Genomic DNA, 25,000 nt, shown 5'->3' on the forward strand with positions numbered 1-25,000 from the left:
ATGCAGGTGTTTTATTGTCAGGATTACGGTTTCTATTTGAATAGGTTGTGGTCTGAAACTATTGGCCGTTTGTTCATATGTGAAATGTCCAATTTTAGCGAAGAACTCGTTAAATTCATTTTTATGGTGGTTTTTGTTTGGTACAAGTGTTTTAAAAATCTTCCGTGTTTTAGCTGAAATCTTTTTTACAATTTGTTAATCTATTTTTAAAATCAGTTTTGGCTTCTTGTATTAGTGATTTGACATTTCTCTTCCTTTGTTTATAGTCAGCCTGGAGAGTCATGTGGAATCTGTTATTTTTGAGCGTTATGCACATTATTTCTATCTGTTATGGCTCTCTTGATGTCGTTTATCCAAGGGGCCGGAGGACGTCTAATAATTTTAGTAACAAAGGGGGCGATGCATTTATACCATCATTGATCACTTCTGTGAATACATATACCTGCTTGTCTGTTAACTGTTTGCAAAATTTGTAAAAGAGTTGATTCTTTGGCTATTATGAGTTGACATAATGACTGAGAATCATAATTGGCTAATTCGCGAAAGCTTTTTGTAATTTGTGGTCGTTTTGACTTCTTTATATCTAGTGTCACCGTTACGAGTTCGTGGTCGGCAACATGTCATGGAGTGACGTCTGTATGGAGGACAATGTCAGCTCCGTTGGTATAATTGCATCAATGACGAAGTATTTTCTGTGATTCTTGTAGGTTTATTTACCAGTTGTTCAAATTTGTTTTAATTAATCTTAGTTAATTTAGAATTTGGCTTGTTTGTCATTTTAGATCGCCAAGTATGAAAGGTTTCTTCTTCAATGACATTTCTCTAAAACCTTTTTCTAAATAAACAAAAGATTCAGAGGAACCATGAGGATGCCTATAGATCGCGCCTACAATGAAAGACGGAAATATATTACATTTTACATTAACCCAGATATCCTCTACATCTGCACTCTTAGCAGTTGTAGTGGATATCTCGTTTGTTTTTAAAGTGCCATGTACATATAATCAAACTCCTCCCCCACGTCCAGCATCGCATCTATAAACATTGAAATTTGGAATATTAATAAATGCATTTGACATCTTGGTGAAGCTAAGTTTCACTAATACATAGTATATCGAGATCTCTCTCCACTATAAGCATTCCTATGTCATCAAAATGCCCAAGGTGAGACTGAGCGTTAATGTGGTCTATTTTGACAGTCGGACTTGCTGAGGGCATTGCCTTGTCAAACCCTCTGATCACGATTGTACTTGTTTCTGCTGAGGAACACTTTGACATTCCTTGGGAAGGCATCCGAGTCTAAAACTAGTTTGGGCGTTATTTCTCGGCCTAGTACTATTACCGTGAAACTGGTGTAGTAATTATGTGTCATCACTGTTTTGTGTACTTTTATACTTAATATATTTTCAAAATTGTCCGATTGATGATCTTCGATGTCATTTGTATCTGGATGGCAGCTTGTGATATACAGGAACACTGTGTCAAGTCGATCAGCTCCTGCTAAGGGCTTTGCCGCTTGTCGTTCTCTTTTTTTCTTTTGTTTGTTTTTTTTCCGTTTAACGGTAAATATAATGCCTGTGCATCTTAAAATTACCACTATCCTACTCTATTTCTTCCGCTCTATAAGATGGCGGTGTCCATTTTCCTCTATCTACGCGCGTCGCGGTCTTCAACCTCTACCGTTTCCTTGATGTTACTGTGACGAAACCTTCGTTCTCAGCAACTTGCTCCGCTCTTTCTCCGTGGTTGTTTATCACGACCGTCGGCACTGCTGGAGCTGGGGCTGGAGTAGGGGGGGGGGGAGTGGGAGGGGGGACTCCTGGCACCTGGTGATGAGTTGCGTCATCCCACTGGCGATTAGGGTCGAGTTCCTTCTGATTGTTTTTCTTTTTATTTTGTCTTTTCTTAAAGCTTCACCTAGGCGTTACTTGTGTAGATGCCTCGTTTTTCCTCTTGACTTGTTCGAGGACTGCTGATGTGTCTTGTTACTCGGGTAGGCTGGCAAGTCAGCAAGGGCGCACGCCTGCTTGCTCGCTGCGGGCGGGGAGTGGGGGGGGATTGGCGGGAGGGGAAGGGAGCTGGGGGGGGGGGTCGCTAGTCATAGGCAGGGAGGGTGTGGAGGGTGGTTCTTGGGTAGAGGTAGAGGGCCTTCTGATAGGGAGTGGAGAAGCAAATGGGAATGATTGGTAGGTGGATTGGTCAAAGACGGGAAGGGAGGTCGGACGGGATTTGGTAGGGGGGGGAGCGGTTCTGTCGTGACCTTTGCTGCCTCTGCGCATTCCCTCTGATTTATCATTTTGTTGAGCGTCGCCTGTTCAGAGAACATTCCTATTAGCAAATCTATTTTGTTTTCCAACAAACTGCCATTGTTAAAGGAAGGTTCTAGGTGTCTGTGTTTCCTGATGTTTAGTCTTTTGGAAGAACTTAACAAAAGGAGTAGAAATGCCTGTCTTTTTCGGCGGCGTCCAGTTCGTGGTCTGTACTGTCACTTTAGCTTTCATCTGTATTTAAGTCTATTCTGCCTTTATCACTGCTTATAATGTACCTAGGCAAGTAACTTAACAGGAGCCAGTACAACCTTAGATTTTGCTGCTGCAGAGAGGGGGATAAAACACGACAAAGGTCCAGTTGACACTGGGATGTTAGTTGCGAACACCAGATTTTTCCTATTAATTAACACTGGTCGATCATAGTGTGCACAATAATGTTAATCATTTTCTTAGTGTCTCGAGTTGTGTTCCTAGGTTTCCTAGAGTCTGAGAGGTTGATTACGATATCATGGGCCTTTTCAATCTCTTCCGGACCAAAAATTTCTTAATCTGATCACAGAGAAGCAATTTAGCCCACTCTTTTTTTCGTGGCAACAAAGCATAAGATGATATTTAGCACTATAAATACATTGCCGATTTGATATTGATTGTTCAGTTTTGCTTTCAATGTTTTCACTGCTAGCACTGGTTTCACTGATACACCCATTACCCTGGGTGGGGGAGCAGCCATTCCCCAGGCTGCTGTGGGAGAGCTCATCACCCCGATGGCCTTGGGCGGAGGTCCCATTACCCTGGGAAGGGAGCTCGTTACCCTGGGTTAAGGGAACCCTTTCACTCCGGGGATAGGAGCTCGTGCTAGCTGCGCAAGGAAGCACCGGGGTAGCCTCCCGGTTGGCCCCCTTTGACCCGGGGGAGGTAGTCCGATTTCCCTCCGACTCTGTTTGGCTGATGCGGAGAGGAGGGTAAACACGTCCGATCACCGCGACGGCTAGACTCAGATTCAGACTTAGACAAATATGTAACCAATTTTTTTTTTTTTTTTTTTTTTTTTTTTACAACAGGAGCTTTATCTTGCACCGAGACCAATATTGCCGGCTGTATATATATAATATAATATATATATTATATAATCAACACTCGTTCCCTCTTAACAACGGATAAAGATAGAATGAACGATTTGTGGGACTAGAGCATATCATCCATGAATTTATGAATTTTGATTGGTCAGTGACGTCACATAGGGTTTCATTGGTTAATCTTTGTCATACAGCACAAACCACCGATTTGCTGGTAATTGTTAGTTATACAAGGTCTGCCATACTTGTAATAAGCATTGAATACCGTAATTAACATTGCGATATCTTGTTATGCGCGGAATATCCATACAATTATGTACATATATGTATATATACACATGCATACATTCATATACACATGTACACATACATGCATATACGTACACATACATGCATACATATACACATACTTATGTATACGTTTTTTTTTTCTTTTTTTGCTGTTGTGTACTATTGGTCCTATGAAATTGCATTAAAATCGTTGTAGTTTTAATATGTATATAACAATTATATTATATAGTTATGAACGCACGTTCTTCAAATATTATTTTCAATTCACATTATATATGCGAAGTGACACGGTATTATATATATATTTTTTCGGACGTGGGTTTTTACGGCACGATTCTGCTAGACCAATCCGGTTAAATGTATCAAAACATGTCTTGCTATTGTATGTACAAATAATGTCACATGCTTAAAAGGATCGTCCCTTACAGTAAGGTAAGGTAAGGTAAGGTAGATGCAACGTTAAAAAAATGGTACTACTAATAAATAATAAAGGTTCAGACTTATCGCTTCAATGTGGCGAGGGATAGAGTTGTGCAGCGGCCCGGAGAAATGCGCACAGGCCCCTTTTAGGCTTGTATCGAGCGCAGAACGCATACCGAGCAAAATATTGCCTCGTAATAGTGTCTTAATTTTCCTTGTCGCTGCTCCCAACTTTTAATCGTACTCCATAGGCGCTCTATATTTTGAGTGCTTTTTTGTTTTTTTGATTATACAAATTCTATGGAGTGATTGACCGTCTGGTGATTGTAACCTAGTTTATTTAATGGGTTGTATCCTTTGCACTGGTCAGTATAGATTGTGGCACCGCGGCAAATATGCTCTTTTATAATTTTTGTTAATGTTTTCGAATTTCTATTTTTTACTTTCGTGAAATATACTTTCTTTGTGCCACGTTCATATGCCCCTAAGACCCAAAATCCTTTACATGCCTTTCAACCACGGTTAATTTCCCCCACCAAAACAGCTTTCGTCGCACTCTACAATTTTCCCCTCTCTAAGACCCCAAAGTTCTTTATCGCACTGGCACACACTTCAGTAGCAAAGGAGCGCCAGTCCACTGCTGTTAGGGGGCTCCTGCCAAAGTTTTCTTCTAAATATTCGAAAAAATAGGTCTTAAGTATATATATTCACAATTCTTAGATTTTCACTCGGGTTTTATTCTCACTTTTTCTAACCACGTGTCTTTGAATAATGATACTGTATCGTTACATTTTCACTTCTGTTTTTTTGGATTTGTTTTCTTCCTATTGCAGTGAAACCGGTATCTTACACTATCATAATTACACTCTTTCAAGCACGATTTACACTTGATTTCTTTCGGGAGAACGCCGTGACACTGAAAAAACTCTATTGCAGTATCGTCCCGCTTATAAAATCTCACACTAGTTTCTTCAAAAGTCTGATCACAGCCTGTGCACAACACCATAGTGTGACTGGTAATGCATGAAAGACCACCAATTGCTACCATTACAATTCCGTAGCAGTGAAGAGTGCAAGTGAAATGTATGTAAAATTGCTATGTCTGGTGTATATTTTTTAGTTCACTTTAAAACAGATGGCATCAAGAAGCGGTTTGCCAATATTTTATTTAGGTACTTATTGCATTAATTAAAATCTACGGACTGAAATATTATTTTGGTCTCTGCATTAAAGATTATCCGACAGATTGCCGAATATTTCACAGCACACTATTCATGTTCATTGTCATGCGATGACACCCTTTCGGTATGTAGTGTGTGGGGTATATTGGGGCTATTGCACATTATTTCATATAATATATATATATATATATATATATATATAATATATATATATATATATATATATATGAAAGATGGAATGATGCACTGGCCGCATTGATATCATGAATTTATAACCTCTCCGACAGGGATTCGAACCCCTACCGCCATTGCAAAGAACTTGGAAGGTCAATCTAACCTCTGATACACGACCCACTAAAGGGAGTGTGCAACTAGGAGCTTACTAGCATTCATAGGCATTACCTATTTATTCATACATGAGTAAGTATAGCGAAGTTTTACACCCACTCCCCGTGGGCACTCGGTATAAAGAGCAGTTCAAATCCCAAATCAGATATCCTAAGGTGACTTCAATGTGCAATGGAGAATCAGAAATTCTTTATAAAGATGCACTGCGGCAGATACTCGGACTTAATTCCCGGGCATTTGACCCACTCTTTTATGTCGTGCCAGAATCTTTGTGTCCTGTTAATGGATTTGTGGATTGTGTGGGTCAAAGTTTTCTAAATTAATACTCGGATGTTTGTAACCATGATGTAGGTTTCGGTAACCAGTCCAACCATCATTGCTGTTTGGTTTTATATATTTCTTAATTAGGGGTATGAGTGTCTGCACTCAGGTCACTGTCCAGAAGTGGCACAGTGAATTTCTTTCTACTGACATGCTCAATACCACCAAAGACTCACACCTGGCTCAACTATCTGCCCTTGTATACTTTCGCCGCACGAGCAGTTTCGTCGATCTCAACAATTACACTGGCACCTATTGAATTTTGAATCTGTAACCAATTTAGGGTTACTTCAAAACAAAAACTCCAATCTATGCTACTGGGTGTAGACATGCCAGTACATTTGGACAGTTTCATGATCCCAAAACTCTTGCAACCAAGGATTAACAAATTTACTTTAAATGATGCCATGTGTGTCCCCTGCAGAAACGTACCATTGTAATAGTTGATCTAGAAAACGCAACTTTCACGGTATTTGCAAGGTAAATTGCAATGTGGGCAATTTGCCGTCCTTGGCAAAACACTGTGTGGTCTCAAGAATTCAGTAGCATTATCATTCTTTTGAAAACAATCGGATATAACATAGTGAGGGTTACACCCGCCGCACCTGAGACACATTTTGGTAAGAGGTATTGCTGTCGCTTTACTCAACCACTATACAAACGTGTTCCATACACGGTGTCATGTGATTGGTCAATAGCATTACCTTTAATACTATGGCTTTTGTGACAGTATCATGTACATGTAGTGTAGAATACATTTTTCAGAAGGTTTTGTACGCACTTCATGCGATAACATGTTTGTATCTTAAATTCCCGCGCATTTCGTCAGGCCCCTCTTGCTCGTAATATGGATGAGACACGTCGACTTGCGCAGTGTAAGAAATGCTTTTGTTGTAAATAGTCGGTAATATTTTATAGGTGTTGTACTGTTACACCTATTAAAGCAGGAACAATATCTCCATCGCGTAATTGTATGTAAGCTTAATCAACACAAGATGCTTAATTATTACAATGAAATGGGCATCATTTTTTTGTTTTTGTTTACGAAAGGTAGGGAAGGATATCTGATAACGATTTTTAAAATGTTTAAGATTTCGGGCTTTGAGACACTTGCGTTTCCAATTACTTCGTTATTTTTATACTGCGGTTAAAGTACATAGAAAATAAATTCTTTAAAATTACTCTATCGTTTGCATTTATTATTTTTCGTCTAAATGAAGGGTGGCATGAAATTAACCTGTACCGAATTGAATACAATTAAGGAGTGCTTCAGGGATGACCATTATCCCCATATTTGTTTAATTTGTACCTGCAAATCACATGAAGCTGATATAGTCGATATAGAAGCTATAGGTTATGTATATTCAACTTGCAAGAAATACAAATTAAGAAGAATTACACTTGAAAATTGGGGAGTGAAGGAAGCATTAAACATTTCTATTAATGGGAAAAAATGGAAAGGTGAACTGGTTTAAATATCTAGTTCAGTTTACTGTGGATGAAGACCTCTTTGGATAAATTATTTATCCAATCACCAAATGATATCTCGTACTCGGAAAGAAGTAAAATATGGAAGGACAAACACGTCTTCCCGCAGTTGAAGATGAGGTTGCTGTCAGAAGTGCCGAGCTCCAGTTAGTTCCCTGGAAATTTGAAAGAATAAAATGAGAAATAAGAACCATGATGTGAAATGCATAATAAAAATAGTAAAAGTTCATAAAATGTTCATTAGGAAATGCAAGTAAAAGTAGTATTTCATATAAAAAATATCAAAGATCATAAAATATTTCAATAATAATTCATTTTCTTGGTCTGTTCTTTCGGCATAGGGCTCATTATAAACACAACGTAAAAATGCTTATTAAAATATCACTTAAAACAGTAAAACATAACATTTAAAACATCTCGGATATATGAAGGGGGCACTTACCAGTGTTGGAGCGGTGTGGGTGCGGGCCCCGGACTGGTGGATAAGGGTCTTACCTTGGAGGTCAAAAATGAAGCTGTAGTGTGCTACGAAGTCGGCGCCGATGATGGGTTGGGGGACATTGGCGACGAGGAAGATCCAAGGGAACCACTGGTTGGGCTCTCCTTTCAGCACGAGGATCTTTGAGCGCTCGCCGTAGACGTTGATGGGCGTCGTGTTGGCAGCTTCAAATGTCTGGGAAGAGGGAGAGCGCATATCCTTGTGGGAGGCCAGGAGGAGGCTGACCTCGGCCCCTGTGTCGACAAGAAAGCGCAGGGAGGAGGTGGCATCCCAGATGTATAGCAGACGCCTTCGAGGTTCGCGGCAGGTCGGCACGCTCGGTTTCGATGGTAGCCTCCAATCTCTGCGTGGCGGCGAAGGTGTGTAGGGGCGAAACCTGCGTCCTGATGTTGGTGAGCGCTCGAAGTTCCGGTCACTGCGTGGCGGCGAAGGGGTCTTCCCACGGCCTCTAACAGTGCGGTGACCTTGGCTGCTAGGAATTCCATCATCACGGCGGGAGTGGCGGCAGCTGCGGCGGTCACTGTTGTTAATGTGGGTGCCTTGGCTGCGATCATTGCATCCGCTCTTAAGGCTAGTTGCTCCAACTGGAGGTCCGACACCAGTAGGATTTGTTGGATATCAGCAGGCAGCCGAATGAGGAAGAGGGAGCGCAGTACGTCTGGTGGGAAAAGTCGTCCGGTGTGGTTGAGGAGACGTGGAAGGTGATGAAGGATTTCCGTAGGTGTGAGTCTGTGTTTTCAGACAAGAGGAAGGAGCTCAAAGCGGTCACAGGATTAGGCAGAGCGCGTCCGAGAATGGCCTCCTTAAGTTCGTCGTCTGTGGCGAATCGTGTAACATTCAAGAGGTTGCCGACGATCAGGAGGAGGAGCCGGTGTCAGCTCGGCGAGAGTTGGCAAATCGCGAGTCAGGTGCGGTTCTGTGTTGACGGCCAATCAGGAACTGATACAACACATGTAGGGGACCGCTGGGGACACACAGGCGGTCCACTACAATATCATGTTTCCAAAGTGATGGATAAACACCAGTGACTATGGATGTATTAGTGATGACTGTCAGATAGTATGCAATTGATGGTAGACTATCGTTTATGAAACGGACAGCGATCAGCTCCAACGGAATTTGTTTTGAGTGTTTTACTGCTAATATAATTGTACTCCTACTGGTTGCGGTCTGAAAAAGTTTATTATAGACCTTGTTTCATTAATGTTGTGTAGATGTGTGGTGGCGGTTTTCTGTTCGTAAGTGAGCCTACTGACTTCTGCAAAGAAGTTATCAAAATGTTCTGTATCATTTATGGAATTTGTTTTGTTTGTTTGGCACTAGTGTCTTAACCAGTTTCCATGTTTTGGCAGAATCGTTTTTGCATTCATTGATCTTACTTTTGAAATAATTTGTTTTTGCACTATGAATAAGTGTTTTCACATTCCTTTTCTAGTGTTTATATTCAGCCTGAAGGGTGGCGTCAGATCTGTTTATCTTGAGAGCTTTCTGAGTATTATTTCTATTTATGGTTCTCTTAATGTTGTCATTTATCCAGGGGGCGGGAGGACGTTTTATAGTTTGTTTTTTAATGGGTACAGAGGCGTTTATGCTGATCTTTATCACTTCTGTTAAAATAGTAATTTGTCTGTTAACATTGTTGCTAAAATATCTAAGAGCGATATGTTGGGTATGTATTCGCAGAGCAATTTAGGATCTAATTAGTTTGATCACGAGTAGTTTTGGTGACTGGTTGTTGCTTTTTTTCTATATTTAGGATCAAAGCTTATGATCAGCAATTTGGCATGGGATAATATCTGTGTGAAGAATAATATCGGGTCTGTTTGTTATTATGACATCTAATATAGAAGGGGTTGTTTTAATTTATTAATTATCCCAGTCAGCTTTGCATTCGTTTTTTTTTTTTATCGATATTTAATTCACCTAGGATGAATAGGGGTTTTCTTTTTAATTACATTTTTCTGAAAAATTTCAAGATGTACAAAAGATTCTGCTGTAGCATGTGGGTGTCTATAGATTGTGCTGATGAGGATTGAAGGATTCATATTACTTTTGTATGGTTACCCAGATGTCCTCTACTGCTGTATTATTTACAGTTGTAAAGATCTTATTTGATTTAAGGGAATCTCTTACATATATGCAGACTCCACCTCCACGTCTGTAAATATGAAAGTTTGGAATGCTGATGAAACTGCTTGATATTTCTTGGTGAAGGCAAGTTTCACTAATGCACAGGATATCGATATTTCTCTCCTTGATTATCAATTCAATTTTTCAAAGTGTCCGAGGCGAGACTGTGCATTAATGGGCTCAATCCTAATTGTGCTAGGTGTTTTGACCGCCGGACTTGCAGCATCAAACATTCTGCTCGTCTTTGTACTTGTTTCTATTGAGGAACACCTTTACATTACCAGGAAAGATGTCGGACTCTAAGAAAAGATCTGGGTTAATATCCTTGTCTCTTAATAGTAACTGTGAAGCTTGAATAATAATGGTATTTTCGTTTTGAATGCTTTGACATTGGAGATAATGTCGAATTTATTTTCGAAGAAGTCCTGTAATGGGGTACAACTGGTGTTGAATAAAAATCAAGCAGAGTTTATTTTATTGCTAAAAGCTGAGGGAGCTTGTGGTGTTGACCGAGCTGGTGCTGAGGACCGAGTGAATTTGGCTCTGACTTTTTGAGGTCAGATCAGTTCGTTTTTTGTACGATCTTCAATGAAATGGCATTGAACATAAACGAAATGAAAAAGGGAAACAAGTTCAAATGTTTGTTCTCATAACGTTCCTGTGGTCATACAATTCACATGTGTTGGACGAGGGTACTGGATTTGAGGTTTACAACACATACCATGTAGTACGAAGGCATGTCAGTAAATATTAGCAAATGATTGATAAATTGAAAATCAGCTCAACATTTTGAGCATATACAATATATGAATTAACATTGGGATAAACAGTAATCGTTACCGGTGTCAGTAAGTATCAGGATTGCGTGCGCTGGAAGCAGGGGCTCGGGTCACGTTGGCACCAGCCATAAACCGTAGGGTCCAGTAACTGTAGAGGTTCTTGAAGGGGGGAGTGGTATGGAGTCAGTAGAAGTCTTCAATATCTTCCTCGTTTGTATCTGGATGGCAACTCATAATATGCAAGTACACTGAGGACGGTCGGCACCTTGCAGGGGTTTTGGCAAGTGGCGTTCCTCTCTTCCTCGTCTTGGTGAGGCTGCGGCTGCACGTTTGTTTGTTGCTGTTTCCTTTCGTTCTGCATAGTTGTGGACAACGAGTGGGTTAGAGGTAGTGTGGGAGGGGGGGGGGCGGTACTCCAGGTACGCAGTGGTGTGTGGCATCCCAGTGGCGATTTGCTGGAAGATGGTTTTGCTTGTTTTTCCTTCTACTGTTTCTACCGTAGCTGCTGCTGGGTGTTACTTGTTTAGAAGCTTCGTTCCTCATGCCGGTTATTGACGTCTCGGAGATAAGAGGTTCTCTAGCACTTCCCTTGAGGTCTTTTTCGAATTTTATCATGCATGCGGGATAATGATAGTGAGTCGGTTTTTTTTTTATTTTATATGTCGTGGTCACGGCGAAACCCGTGATTCACGACAGGTACTGCCGTGGGAGTTGTAAGGGGGAGTATGGTTGTGCGTGTGTTCATTTGATGTAAAGGTTAATGACATTCTGGCACGGGTAGGGGATGCGAAAGGGAAAGATTGATAGGCAGATTAATCGTGGGTAGGGGATGGGAGACTGGATGTTGCGTGAGGGGATCGGGTCGAGTCTGTTGTGACGGATGCTTCCTCTCCGCATTCCTGCGGCTGAGGAGACGTCACTCCTTGATTAATCAAGCTGTTTATTGCAGATTTTTGCTCGGAGAACATTCCAATCAGCAAATCAATTTTATTTTCAATGAGATTTTGATTGCTGAAAGAGTTCATGCTGTGTTTGTATACCTTGGTGTTTTGTTTTTGGAAGAATTTGACAAAGTGTAGAGATACCAGTTTTCTTTGGTGGCGGAGACCAGTCAGCGGTGGGTTTCTGTGGTTGTAGCAAACACTAAATTGTCGTTCTTTAAGCACTGATCGATCATTGTGTGCACCATGGAATTTATCCTTTTGGTGTCTTTGGTGAAGTTTCTAGTTTTTCTGGAGTCTGTATAGCCTAGAAGAGACTGATGTAGGCATTTTCTTTCTTTTTATATCAGTTTCTTAATTTGATCACACAATACTAAACATACCCATGAATTTTTGGTTATAATAAAGCAAAGAATCATATTGAGCACTATGATAGTGTTGCCTGCCTGATGGAGGGCTTTATTGTCGTCTCTGTTTCTTTGTTGGAGTCACTGTTTTCTCTGACTTCACTTGTTTTCACTGCTATTTCACTGTTTTCACTGTCCGGGTTCTTTAGGTGCCCTTGCCCTGGGCGGGGGTGGGGGGTGGGGGGCAGGCTTGACCCTGGCTGTGTAGCGGCCGTATAAGAAGAAACTCTCGCAAGATTAAGGAAAGAGCTCTCTGCCACCACCCATTTAATTGACGTATGGGAATGTTGAGTTATTGTAGTGAGGTGATAGTGTAAAGGAAGGGTGTAAGGAGCGGAAAGATAGGGAGTGTGTCTGTGTGTGAGAGAGAGTACGGTAGACGTGTTTTGAGCCGAGAGGAGACATGTGCGGGGGGAAGATCTCCCGAACGCAGATTGGTCCTGCAATGCTTGAACTTTCTGTCATAAGACTGGTCTGTTAGTGATTAGTCATTCCTTCCTTTCTACACCCTTGAGCCTTATTTGATCACAATACTGCGAGGTACCATTCTAAACAATTAAAAATATTCTTCACTTATTAAAACTTAAAATCATAAGAACATTAAGAACACAGACATAAAACTAAAACTAAAACAAACTTGAATATAAAACAAACGTAAAACACTAGAACACAAACATAAAACACCAACATGAAACTAAAACAAACACGGACTTAAAACACAAACGTAAAAAACTAAAACAATTATAAAACAAGTAAAAAATAAAACACGTAAACGCAAGGGCACATTAAAATACTGAATTAAAATGAAAGGCATCGGTCTTTTAGATCACTTAAGCTTTACTAAAAGATCATGAATCTTTCCTGTAACCTAAAGAGATAAAACTCACAACCACTTATCTTTCGAGGAGGCCCATTCCGGGGTTCCTCAAGCGACCTCTTCCAGTCGTGACCCAAAGACCAATCCCCCTTTTCATGCCTCTCGTGTTTCGTTCTTAGCTCGGTGTCGCATAAAAATGTAATCAAGGAATGGAATCTCAAAAGTTATTAATGACTAAAAAACACTATTAGAAAATTAAGATTAACAAAATAACTATGTAAAAGAATCCAAAAGAACTAAAATAGATAGTGAATTAAAAAGATAAAGCCCGTAATTCCTCCTTATATTAACCCATCGACGACGGCGCAGTTTGAGCGCGATAATCCCCTGTGCCGCGCTATATCAAAATTGGCCCGCGGCAAATCCGGGGACCCGCTCGTATGCCGCCCGCCTCGGCCGAGAAAATCAGAGCGCACACTCCGATCTCGCGCCATTTTTATAGCCATGGGAGTTAATCGAAATTTACCCTACTGAGAAACGAAAACGATGTTTTAGCATGCTCATAAAGCTAAAATAGTCTCAACACCTGTTCCTTTCTTTATTGTTTTTAGTTTAGAGTCCAGTCTCTCTAATAATACCATGTTTGTTTCTTTCAGTAACATATTTGCGAAGATATGGAAAGTGAAATTCAGATTTTTTTATAAAGCAACTTTATTATAAAACAATTTATCCAGGCCTCAAAGCACATATACGTACAGAGAGCGACACTACAATCAATACAGTACCGATTTCGCGCCAGTCCATGGGAGTTTATCGAAGTTTACCCTTCCGAGAAAGGAAAACGATGTTTTCGCGTTTGTCACACGATAATGCCATATATGTTTCTTTCAGTAACATAGTTGCCAAGATATGGAAAAGAAAAATTAGAGAACACGATGTGTTAGTGCTCATAAAACTAAAATGGAGGGAGGGAGAGAGGGAAGGAGAGAGAGAGAGAGAGAAAGTGAAAGAGATTTAGAGAGAGAAAGAGAAGGGTTAGAGAGAGAGAGAGAAAGAGAGATCGGGAAAATAGATTGAGAGAAAGAAGTTGATTGATATGTAGATACAACCAGACATAGTGAGAGAAACTATGGTATAAGTATTGATAGATAGATAAAGCCGGACAGATAGATAGTGAGAGAAAGCGAGAGAGATCGCGAAAATAGATAGAGAGAAAGAAGTTGATAGATAGGTAGACACAGCCAGACAGATAGAAAGTGAGAAAAACTATGGTATGAGTATATCTATACGTATGTGTATGTGCGTGTATGCTAAGATATGGAAAAGGAAAATCAGTGTTCATAAAACTACCATGTAATGTTCGTTTTTTTTTGTTAGAGTCCAGTCTTTCTATAATGCCATGTACGTTTCTTTCAGTAACACTTGCCAAGATATGGTAAGGGAAAATCATAGATATTTTTATATAACAACTTTATTGATTTGACCTGTAAGCCACGCCTCGACACAGGCATGTACAGGCAAGTTTTAGAACTAGGGCGGTATCTGATCGCCTTCGAACCTCTAACTTTTGTTCTTGATCAAAGAAAACATCTTTGGCAGATGCTTTCGCAGTAACTCTCATGCTGGGACTCTGAGTCTGAGTACTCATGTTGGGACTAATGCACTAACTTCGGCTTCGACGACCGCGAGCGGCGACCGCGTCTCTGTGGGAGAGGAAAAGAAATGCAAGTAATACATTCTCCAGGTCAGAATTCCTCAATACGAATACAAATGTAAAGAAGACGTGACAGTAAAGAAACTTACCGTCAAGGTCGAGGACTGAGACATTGATGAGCGCGATGGAGGGCGATCAGGCACTTCTGCCGATGAAGGCGACTGCCGTATCCCTTTGACGACCGCGAGCGGCGACCGCGTCTCTGTGGGAGAGGAAAAGAAATGCAAGTAAGACAAGTGACAATAACGAAACTTACGGCTCCCGAGCTTCCTTCACTCTACATGCCAGGCCTTGAAGCACCCATTGATACACAATGCAACATTGCATCCCTCACAGAAGCTATGGGTGCTTCGTCTCCTCCCTTGCCTGGAACACCAGCGACACCTTCTCCTCTTGCCGTCAGGAAGCTCGGAAACCCAGTGTTGCCACTGTCTCAGGAACCGCTGATCTGCAGCGGGTGGACGCGCTGCAGTGCGGTTCCTGCTGGAGCCCGCCCCTCTTCTGAACTCCCCCACGAGTTCTTTGGAGAGGACAGACTTGAAGGTTTTCAACGAACCTCTTCCGCCTAGGGCACGATGGAGTGTCCAGGCGTTGACGATGGCCATGTCAAAGAGGTTGAAGAAAATCTTCCTGTACCAGACCTTGGACCGGCGAGTCGTTGGATAGTAGCTCGCCATCTGATCACCAATGTCGACTCCCTTCATGCCATCATTGTAATCATTTACTACCATCGGCTTCTCCCCATCCATTGCAGCGTTATGGACCGTTGACAGCAGGACGACGTTGGCGTTGTCCTTCCACAACAAGGCCAACAACCCCGTCCTGCTGCTGCGGTAATCGACATCACCCCTCCTCACAGAGGTCCTTGGGCATGAACTTCCTGTTCAGCCGGGCTGTGCCTACCGCGTTGGTCTTTCGGGATTGTAACAAATTAAAGAACGTAGGCGACGTGTACCAGCTGTCCACAAACAACTGGTATCCTTTATCAAGGAAGCCGCCATACTCCATCAGATGAAACACCGCTTTCGTGGATGAGGGCATGTCGCCACGGTCCTGCCCGGTGTACACTTTGAAAAAAGAGGTGTACCCTGCAGCCGGGCCGGTACTGGTACTGAGCTTATAGACCTTCAACCCGAACCTCGCCCGCTTGGTTGGGTTGTACGTCCTAAAAGCTAGCCGCCCACGGAACTTCCACAACGACTCGTCGACAGTGATGTCCTGCCCCGAGACGAAAATCGTCCGGAACGAATCGTTGAGGGCGTCCACGACTGGTCGGAGCTTCCACATCCTGTCTTCCAGGAGTGGAGCTCCTTCCTCCAAGTGGGCGAAATGGAGGTGTGTCGTCAACTGGTCGAACCGATCTCTCGTCATGACCTCAGTCACGAAAGGCTGACGGAAACCGCGATCGGTCGACCAGTAATCACGATAAGAGGGGAGTCTCACCATCCCCATAAGCAAACGGAGACCAAAGTACGCCTTGACCTCCTGCCGGGACGTGGGAGTCCACCTCCTCATGTGGGGTGAGGCAGCAGGAGGGCGGGCGACCGCGTACCTGTGGAAGTGGAAAAGAAAAAGAAGTAATATATTCTGATTCCTCAATGTCCGATTTCCTCAACATAAATACAAATAGAAAGAACACAATAGTAATAACTTACAAGTTGGTCTCCGAAACAATGTGATCAATCGCGTCGTCGGTCAAGAGGTACCCGAAAATGTCGAGCGGGGTCGACTCAACAGTCAATGGCACCTTGAACCCGGGATCTCCGGAGAAGGCTACCTTCCTGGGGAAGTTGTCCTTCTTCCTTCAACGGAAGTTGGGTGTTCCGGGAGCGTTGCGGTACACTAGCCTGTCAAGGTAACGAGCCGACCGACACGTAATCCAGGTCGTCCTCAGAGCTTGACAGATGGAAGTCCGGGTCCCTCTCCCCCCTCAGTCTCGGACGCAACTCCTTGTCGCTGAGCACGTCGGAGTCATCGAAGTACGACAACATGCGGCCCGACGACTGGCGACACGAGCGGCGACCGCGCCCCTGTGTATGAAAAGAAATGCAAGTAGTACATTCTCCTAAAACTCCTCAAAGTCAGAATACCTCAACATAAATACAAATGGGAAAAAGACGTGACAATAACGAAACTCACCGCCGAGGTCGAAGGCTGAGGAGGCATCGCTTTTTCATCATAAGAAGCGAGACGACGGCGTATCTGTAGGAGTGGCAAAGAAATGCAAGTAAGTAATACACTCTAACTCCTCAGAGACAGAGTCCCATCATGAGTGCTCAGAGTCAGAGTCCCAACATGAAGGCATACAAATGGAAAAAAAGACAAAAGTACTTACCCATTCAGACATGGGCCGCGGGTCATCGAGGTCGGAAGAGTAGTTCAAGGGAGAGCGTTGCTTTCCTGCACGTGACATGGCGAATGCTTGAGTGATGAATGAGCTGAAAGCAGCTCTATTTATTCGGAAAATTTCGCGGGCTTCAAGAAATGGGCGGGAACATGGAACAAATATTCGCCAATCAGGTCAAAGGAACATAGGCCACATGTTTCATGACATCACAGCCGCTACTACGACGGAGCAGTTCTGATATGACATCATGATTAAGAACTGGCGGAAAAAATGAGATGTTGCAGTTCACTGCGTTTAGGTGTAAGGGTAAAAACACATTTATAAAAGAACGTTTAATACAAAAAACAGACAAAATAAAACAATAAAAGGGAGGAGTGGCCGCGTTTTCTTTGCAGGTGCGTCGCCTCGGGGCGAATTCGTGGCATCCTCACCCCGCGGAGATGAAAAAGGTTGCTAGCACTGCCCTTCGAGATCTTTTTTCGAATTTTTCTTATGCCTGCGGGAGAGGGATAGTGAGAGGATTTTTTTGATGAGTTATTATGTCGTGGTCACGGCGAAACCCGTGATTCACGACAGCTGCCATGGGGGTGCCCATCCTCATGGGTGAGGGGACAGCTCTGACCCATGTTGCCGGGGGGTCCATATCCTAGGGTTGAGGTCCCGGTACCCTGGGAAGGGGGCACATTACCCTGGGCCAAGGGTCCCCTTTCACTCTGGGGATAAGAGCCCTGGCTAGCTGCCCGAGGAAGCACCAGGGAAGCCCCCGCGGCTGGCCCCCTGTGACCCGGGGGGAGGGTTCAGATTACCCTCTGACATTGCGGGACCACGAAAAAGCATGGTTGGCTGAGTTACGGGGCTGTGGCGGAAAGAAAGCAGAACACGTGCGATCACCATGGCCGCTAGACTCGGAGAGACTTGTATAACCATGTGAGTTTATCGAAGTTTACCCCTCTGAGAAACAAACACGGTTCTGGCGTGCTCATACAGCTAAAATGCGGTTTCAACACTAGTTGCAATCTTTTTCTTCAGTTTTTGAGTCCAATCTCTAATAAAGCCATGTATGTTTTAGTAACACCTCTGCCAGGCTATGGTACGGGAAAATCAATTTTTTTGTAAAACAGCTTTATTCAGTGGTCCGTGTGCCATGCCTCAAAGCACACATATGTATACAGGGCGATATAATACAGTACTAGTGTCACTTGAATAGCCATGGGAGTTTATTGAAGTCTACCTTTCTGAAAAACAACCACGACGTTTATCATCTAGGAGCTAACGCCGACGGGGGCGCATAGCCGCATCTACCCTTTGTTTATAACTACAAGGATCCCTCATGGCAAGCCGCCAGGCAGGGACTCGGACCATTTCGAGCTCTTCACGACAGGTTTGATCGATCTGCCCAGCCAACGACTTCTTAGGTCGTCTCACAGGCCTCCTCCACCCAGGGCTGTCTCAAACGGAGACAACCTGACAGGCAGGATCATCCTGAGGAGTTGGTGTCATGCATGCAGGTAGTCCGTTTTCTTTGCGTTTTTCATATACCAACATCGACGGGTGAATAGGATCGGGCTCTCTCAAGGGGTAATTAACGCTATTGAAGGTGATATAATTACTTTGGGGATGCAGGGAAATGCCGCTTCTGAGCAAAAAATCGTGACCGAGTAATAGATTGCCCAGAGTGAAATTTTTGCTTACAATAACAAATGAATGGGGAAAGATAATACCTCGGAACCTTTCTTTCCAAAGTGCTCATTGTGTTACCCATAATGCCACAGATAGTTCTATGAGAGGGCTGCAAATCCAATGAAAAGCCAAATTTCTTTAAAGTATCAAGGGAAACTACGCTGCATGATGAACCGTTATCCAAGAAAAATTATGCATGACGATTATTCAATGTAGAGGGCAGGATAGGAGGCTGGCTTTCGTCGTTGGGAATGCATGATGTTGATATATGGTGTATGGGGTCTATTACGTCTAATGCCAACTGAGGGGATTGCAGAAGTCCTGTAAAGTCCATGTCACACTAGCACCTTTCCGTCAATTTATTTACTTTTTTTTCAATTTTTTGAGGCGCACAGTCACACGGCAAAAGAACGATCGCGCCAGTCACGCGAAACGACGGAACTCGCGGATGTAAACAAAAATGGCGCCGAGCAAGAAGTGTGCTGCTTTGTTGAACTTTGCTTTAGCAGTTGTTGAACGGAACAGGAAAGTGCGAGCCATTAAACTTTTTTGGGTCCGTTCATGGTTAAAGAGACGAGAGACTGTGTTTACACTCGTCAAGTTGTCCTTGAAAGACCCGAATGAGATAAGGAAATTTCACAGATTGGACAAAGCACAGTACAATTATCTTTTGGAGATTGTGACACCTATAATTGAGAAGAGTGGCACGAAAATTGAGGAAAGCAGTAACGCCAGGTGAACGATTAACACTTGGGCTCGGATAGTCTATCATGGACCTAACAAGGGAAATGTACATCAATCTTAAGACTCCTATGGAAGCACCAACGTATCTGTTACTTATGTATTGTAAAGGTCTTAATCGCTCCAGGCAGCATTCTCTGATGCTTTGAACGATTTCCCGAGTGAAGCGGGAATTGCGGGACATGAGGTGGGGAGCAATCACCATAACACCAAAATACTTAGAGGTGTCAGTTTTGGCAATAACTTTTCCACGTAATCTTGGAATGTATGACAGTTTATGAGATCCGGAAATATGTCTTGATTGATTATGAGTTCAAGGGAAGTGCACTTTTTACTGAATCCCTGAAGAACATACTCTCCCCTATCAAATACCTGAATGAGAATGTCATCAGCATAGGATGTGATGCTGCATAGGTCTCCTAACTCACTATTAAGCTTGCAAAGAGAGTGCATAAGGATGTTAAATAATGAAGGGGACAAAACTCTTCCTGGTGGAGTTCCTAACTCGAGTTCACCATAATTACTGTAGGTGCCTTGGTAACATACTCTTGCTCTTCTCAAAGACAGATAATCCTTTATCCATACCAGAAGCTTGCCCTTAACTCCTAGGAGAGTTAATTCATGGAGGATTGCAGTAGGGGAAGCTCTGCCAAATGCTTCCTTGAAATCTGTGAAGTAAGAAGACTGCATTACTTCCATTGAGGTACTGTGCAAACACATTTGTGTTCATTTCCCCTTTTGGAAACCAAAGACTGATGGGTGACTTTGACGATTGAGAAGGATTCACAGGTTTTAGAGAGATAGGATGTCTGAGAAATCGGTCTAAATTCATCAGAACACCCTGGTTTTGGGATGGGAATAATGGTGACTTGTTTCCAAGTTGTAGGCAAGATGCCTGTAGTATAGGTTAAGTTGAAGAGATCAAGAAGAGGATTTCTTCCCTGTACCTGTGCAAGGAGTCGGATGATGTCGTAAGTGATTCAATCATCCCCAGGTGCAGTGGATTTGCTAGTTTTAATGGCTGCAAGAAGTTCGTGTCTTGTAAATGGTACATCAGCCCCATCTAAAAGTTGGCACCGATAGTCAATTTAATTTGTGTTTTGTCTTAAGGGAGCATCTGCGTATGGACAATGGAAGATTATCGAGAGAAGAGTTTTCGCAGCATTTACTGATGATTGACAAATCTACCCTTTCTGGATGAGGGTGGGGAGTGACAGTGTGCATTGCCTTTAATCTTATTGATTTCTCTCCACACATTACTCCTGGAGCTCTTGGAGTCAATCGATTCTGCCCAGGCATACAATCTCTCTTCCCGCTTTTGTGTCATTATGTCATTAAGCTTTTTACTAAAGAAAACAAGCTCCCTAGCTAAGTAGGGATTTTTCCCTAAAGTGTTTTAGCTGATTTACTTTAGACCTTATTAACTTTCTAAGTAGCTTTATTTCCGGATCTTTGTTGTGATATGCTCGTTTGCCTCTGGAGGATGGAGACCTATGTTTGACAGGGGTAATGAGGTTACCAACTTGTTGACAGAGTTTCATTAAAGTGATCAAGACTGATGGGAATATAGTGTTTATAGCAGCAGCCAATCCTTTTAATAAACTCATCATGATGTTTAGTGGCAAGATGGTATCGAAGATGTGGCTGAGGCGGGTTTCTTTTAGCGAATGGAAGGGTGATAATGCCCAATGATCACTGACTAAGAAAGGGACAACTTTCGCATTGCATGGGAGTGTGTGCTGATTGTACAGTTATATAATCTAATTTGCCACTTAGATAATGAGTCTTTTCAAAGGGGGCATTATAGGTGTATGGGGTCACTGATGTTTTGAAGATAATCATAATAAATCCTACCGTTTTTACCTATGGTGCTTCCCTCAGAGCCAGGGAGAGGATGAGGAGCATTAAAATCCCCACACAGTAAGACAGTAGCATTATGTATCATACTGTCGGGAGGTTTAGGTACCACTTCACTATCGTGTGGGTTATTATACATTAATGATGGTGATGGTTTTACCATTGATCACTTTTGATGGGACACTATTTTTTTATGTAAATACCGAGTCCTCTTCTAGAGGGATTAGCAATATTAGGTTTGCCGTGATATGTGTATCCTGCAATTTTTGCATAACGAGCATCAGTTCTAACTTCCGGAAGGCAAGACAACATCTTCCGAGTGAAGATACTGAGCGAGGGTCACCTTGTGTTTCTGCAAACTGTTAATGTTCCAGGTAATGCACTTTAACAGATTATTTTGATCAATCGATCATCACTTGACCGTTTCCAAGGCCCACTGGATGTTGCCGTTGCTCGAGGAGCGCAAAAATCCTCTCCTGGAACTGCACCATCTGATGCTGCATCATGAACATCATCTGCTCCATCTGCTTGAACAACATTTGTGTCAAATCTTTCATTTCCCTGTTGGCCTCTTGCTTTTACTGTTGCGGTGAGGGAGGAGCTGGAGCTGCAGCTGGTGATGGCGTCGGTGCTGCAGCTGGCACTGGAGCAGGAGCTGCAGCTGGTGCTACAGCTGGCGCTGGAGTGGGTGCTGCAACTGGAGTAGGTGCTGCAGCTGGTGATGCCGGTGCCATGGCTTTGTTTGCAGGGGCCGTCAGTGTTGACCTCTGCAGGTGTGGGAATTCCCCTACGTCATTAAGACGAGGGGCTGGGCGGGATTTATTGGGGGGGGAGGGCTGCCTGTTTTCTTTCATGTGTTGTCTTTCTGTCCTTTGGGTAGTAGGCGCATAATGGCGAGTTGGCATTATGCTCCTGACGGAAGTTCACATATTGTTGAGGGATGATTTTGCCTACTGAAATTTTCTCTGCGCACTCTGAGCTTTCATGTGAAAGAGCGGAATATCGGCACCGCCTCTCGTGGACACGCACGTGCCCCGTGTCCCCACTTTGAACAATGAGAGGAAAACGGGGTCAGGGGTTTGAAGACGGCACATCTAAAGGGTGCCACGCCCTCAGCCATCTCGATAGTTTTGGGGATTACCTCCCCCTCGTATGTTATGATGACACTTTGGGTCATCAATCCATTGACTTTCAAGCGTTTGGCATGTACTACGCGTTCATGGTAGGATGTCATTTCATCTGTTTCGATTTCCCTTGGGACGTCGAACACAATCACGTCTGTGCACTTGCCTTTTCCATACGCCTTTGCTTTTTCTAAAACTTCGCCACCTGCACCGGCAGTGGTTATGTGGGCAAGATTTTTTTTTCATTTTTGCACCTCACATATACATTGTTCTTCCCAATCTTAAGTTCAATGGATCCCTTTGTCTTATTGTAAGGGTCCAATTTTAAGGCCTGGGATACCCAGCGATATTTATCCCCGTGTGTCCGAAGCTTGGTATCGGCTTTAAAATGTGCGCACAGGTATCCAGGCGGCGTGATTTCCACAGAGTCAGGTAGTAGCCTCTTTGCCTTTTTCTTTATTGGTTCCTGGGGGAGGCCAGTGATATCTTCCTCACGGAGGACACCATATCTACCCTCAGTTTCCATGGGCATGTTTGCCATTGTTCCGTTTGTGGGCGGGGTCATTTCCTGAAGAAACAGGGCCCGACCTGACCTCCCTGTGCAAACCCAGGTGTGCACACACACACACGCTTACTCCTTGCCCACAGCACATCTGTGTCCGTACGTGTTTTTTCACTAATTTTACTTTTAGTATATGATATTTAGACCACTTTAAAATCAGAACAAATAATCATGACCTTAACAGTCAAGGTAACACAAATCCTGTAAGGACTGGCCAAGGTCACAAGAGGTCACTCATGTGGGCACGATGGGGGGAACAGACAGGCCGACGTGGTATGGCCATACCTTGTACAATTAAAACATTGCTCGGGGCTTGGTAACCATCTCGTTATTGCGGGTTTGTTGCTGGATCGGCGAGGTGCCGTGTGCTGTCTGGGTAAGGTATGGTGACGGTTGATGATGGGTTTTGGTGTGTTATAGTGTTGTGGCGTGCTGATTGTTTGGTTGGGTGTGGTGTTTGTTCTGTGTCACGACGCCTGCATGTACGATTGCCGTAGGTGCCTTTTCTTTTACTGATTTAGCGAATTCGCCGGGAAGTGAATGAAGTGACTGATTCACAGTAAGCCATCCTCGGACTGTAGCTTTCACCTTTAAATTTCTTTTTTAATGGGTCAGGGCTCGTCAGACGGAACGGACTGTACCCATTTCCAAATCGCAACTTGGAACTTGTTACAGTACGTCCGTACATCCTATTCAGACAATGATGCAGTCTTCATTGCAATAAGAGCCACGAATTGTAAATGATGACCAGCGATGAGTGACCGGAAGGATGCTTAGAAGACTGATTTAAATCTTTCTCAATTACATAAACGCGTCCAGAGCGTTACGTACATCAGGAATAGTAAGGTCTTGCCGACACTCAGCACTTATAACACAATTTTCTTTAAATTTTGGGTCGGTGTCGGGAACTCTATCATACCAATATTTCAACATACCTTCAACCTTCAACGGGCATAGAAGTTCCATCAAATTTCGTCAACACATTGAAGGTTTGGTGAGGGTGGTACTGCGCCATGGGTAGGGGTTGGAGAATGGAGGATTGAGAAGGGTTGGCCAATGGAGGGGTCAGATCAGAGGAGTCAGAAATGGGGTTAATAGGGGGAGAGTTAGCAGAAGAGGGGTTTTCTACAGAAGTATGATGAGAGGTGGATGGGGTGGGTGGTTGTGCGCTGTTGTCGTTCGTTTCGCTATGTCCCATTAACACTGCGAGTGGGTCCAGCACTTTATCTTTAAAAGAGTTACTGGTTCTCATTGTAGAAAGCATGTTTATCATTATTATTTTCATTAATCATAAGTGTAATTACGACAATTGCTAAACTTTCTCGGATGCGTGGAGGTGTTTGTCGGCGATGTTGCGCTGGGCCTGCACTCCTCTCCCCCGGCGTTCATCAAAGTAGGAGCAGGAGCAGGAGCAGGAGCAGGAGCAGGAGCAGGAGCAGGAGCAGGAGCAGGAGCAGGAGCAGGAGCAGGAGCAGGAGCAGGAGCAGGAGCAGGAGCAGGAGCAGGAGCAGGAGCAGGAGCAGGAGCAGGAGCCTGGGGAGCATCAGAGGTCTCTTTGGCTCGTGTTGAGTGCGGGCTTAGACTCTCTTCCTCAACAGCAATAATGACAAGGCTAGCACCTGGAGTCTTTGCAGGTCGTGGGCGAGGACTGCACTCCTCTCCCTCCATGTCAATCAAAAGCGAGGGAGGAGCATTAACCTCTCTTGGCCGCCCCCCTCCGGAACTCGCTCGCTGCGAGGGGTAATTCCTTGCCGATCATGCCAAAGAAAGTGCTTCTGGTGCGAATTGCTGAAAAAAAAGAAACATGCATCACAAGCTCATTTAAAAACTTATTATTGAAATATCACACAAAACCTTACCATCTGAGGCATTAACAACAAAGAACTAAAAATGACAATAATACAGAGAATGTTAAGAGTACAACGAGCTACTAACTAGAAAAGAAATCTTTATAAAATAGTATTATACATTACACCACTTACGTTCCTTGTAGAGTCCTTGTTCAAC

General features: G+C 43.3%; 2 protein-coding genes across 3 annotated transcripts in view; one reads left to right on the forward strand and one right to left on the reverse strand.

Annotated features, from left to right (window-relative positions):
- LOC113812320 (blastula protease 10) overlaps positions 1–25,000 on the forward strand; it is a 61,327-nt gene that overhangs the window by 2,572 nt on the left and 33,755 nt on the right. The window lies entirely within an intron of this gene.
- Positions 14,422–16,053, reverse strand: LOC113822696 (piggyBac transposable element-derived protein 4). Its single transcript, XM_070123414.1, has 4 exons — positions 15,638–16,053; positions 14,939–15,546; positions 14,772–14,884; positions 14,422–14,671 (listed from the first exon to the last, which is right to left on the reverse strand). Exons 1-2 carry the CDS (start codon positions 16,051–16,053, stop codon positions 14,955–14,957), a joined length of 1,008 nt encoding a protein of 335 aa, XP_069979515.1. The 3' UTR covers positions 14,422–14,671; positions 14,772–14,884; positions 14,939–14,954.

This window comes from Penaeus vannamei, chromosome 1, assembly GCF_042767895.1.
Source record: "Penaeus vannamei isolate JL-2024 chromosome 1, ASM4276789v1, whole genome shotgun sequence".
NCBI classification, from domain to species: Eukaryota; Metazoa; Arthropoda; class Malacostraca; order Decapoda; family Penaeidae; genus Penaeus; species Penaeus vannamei.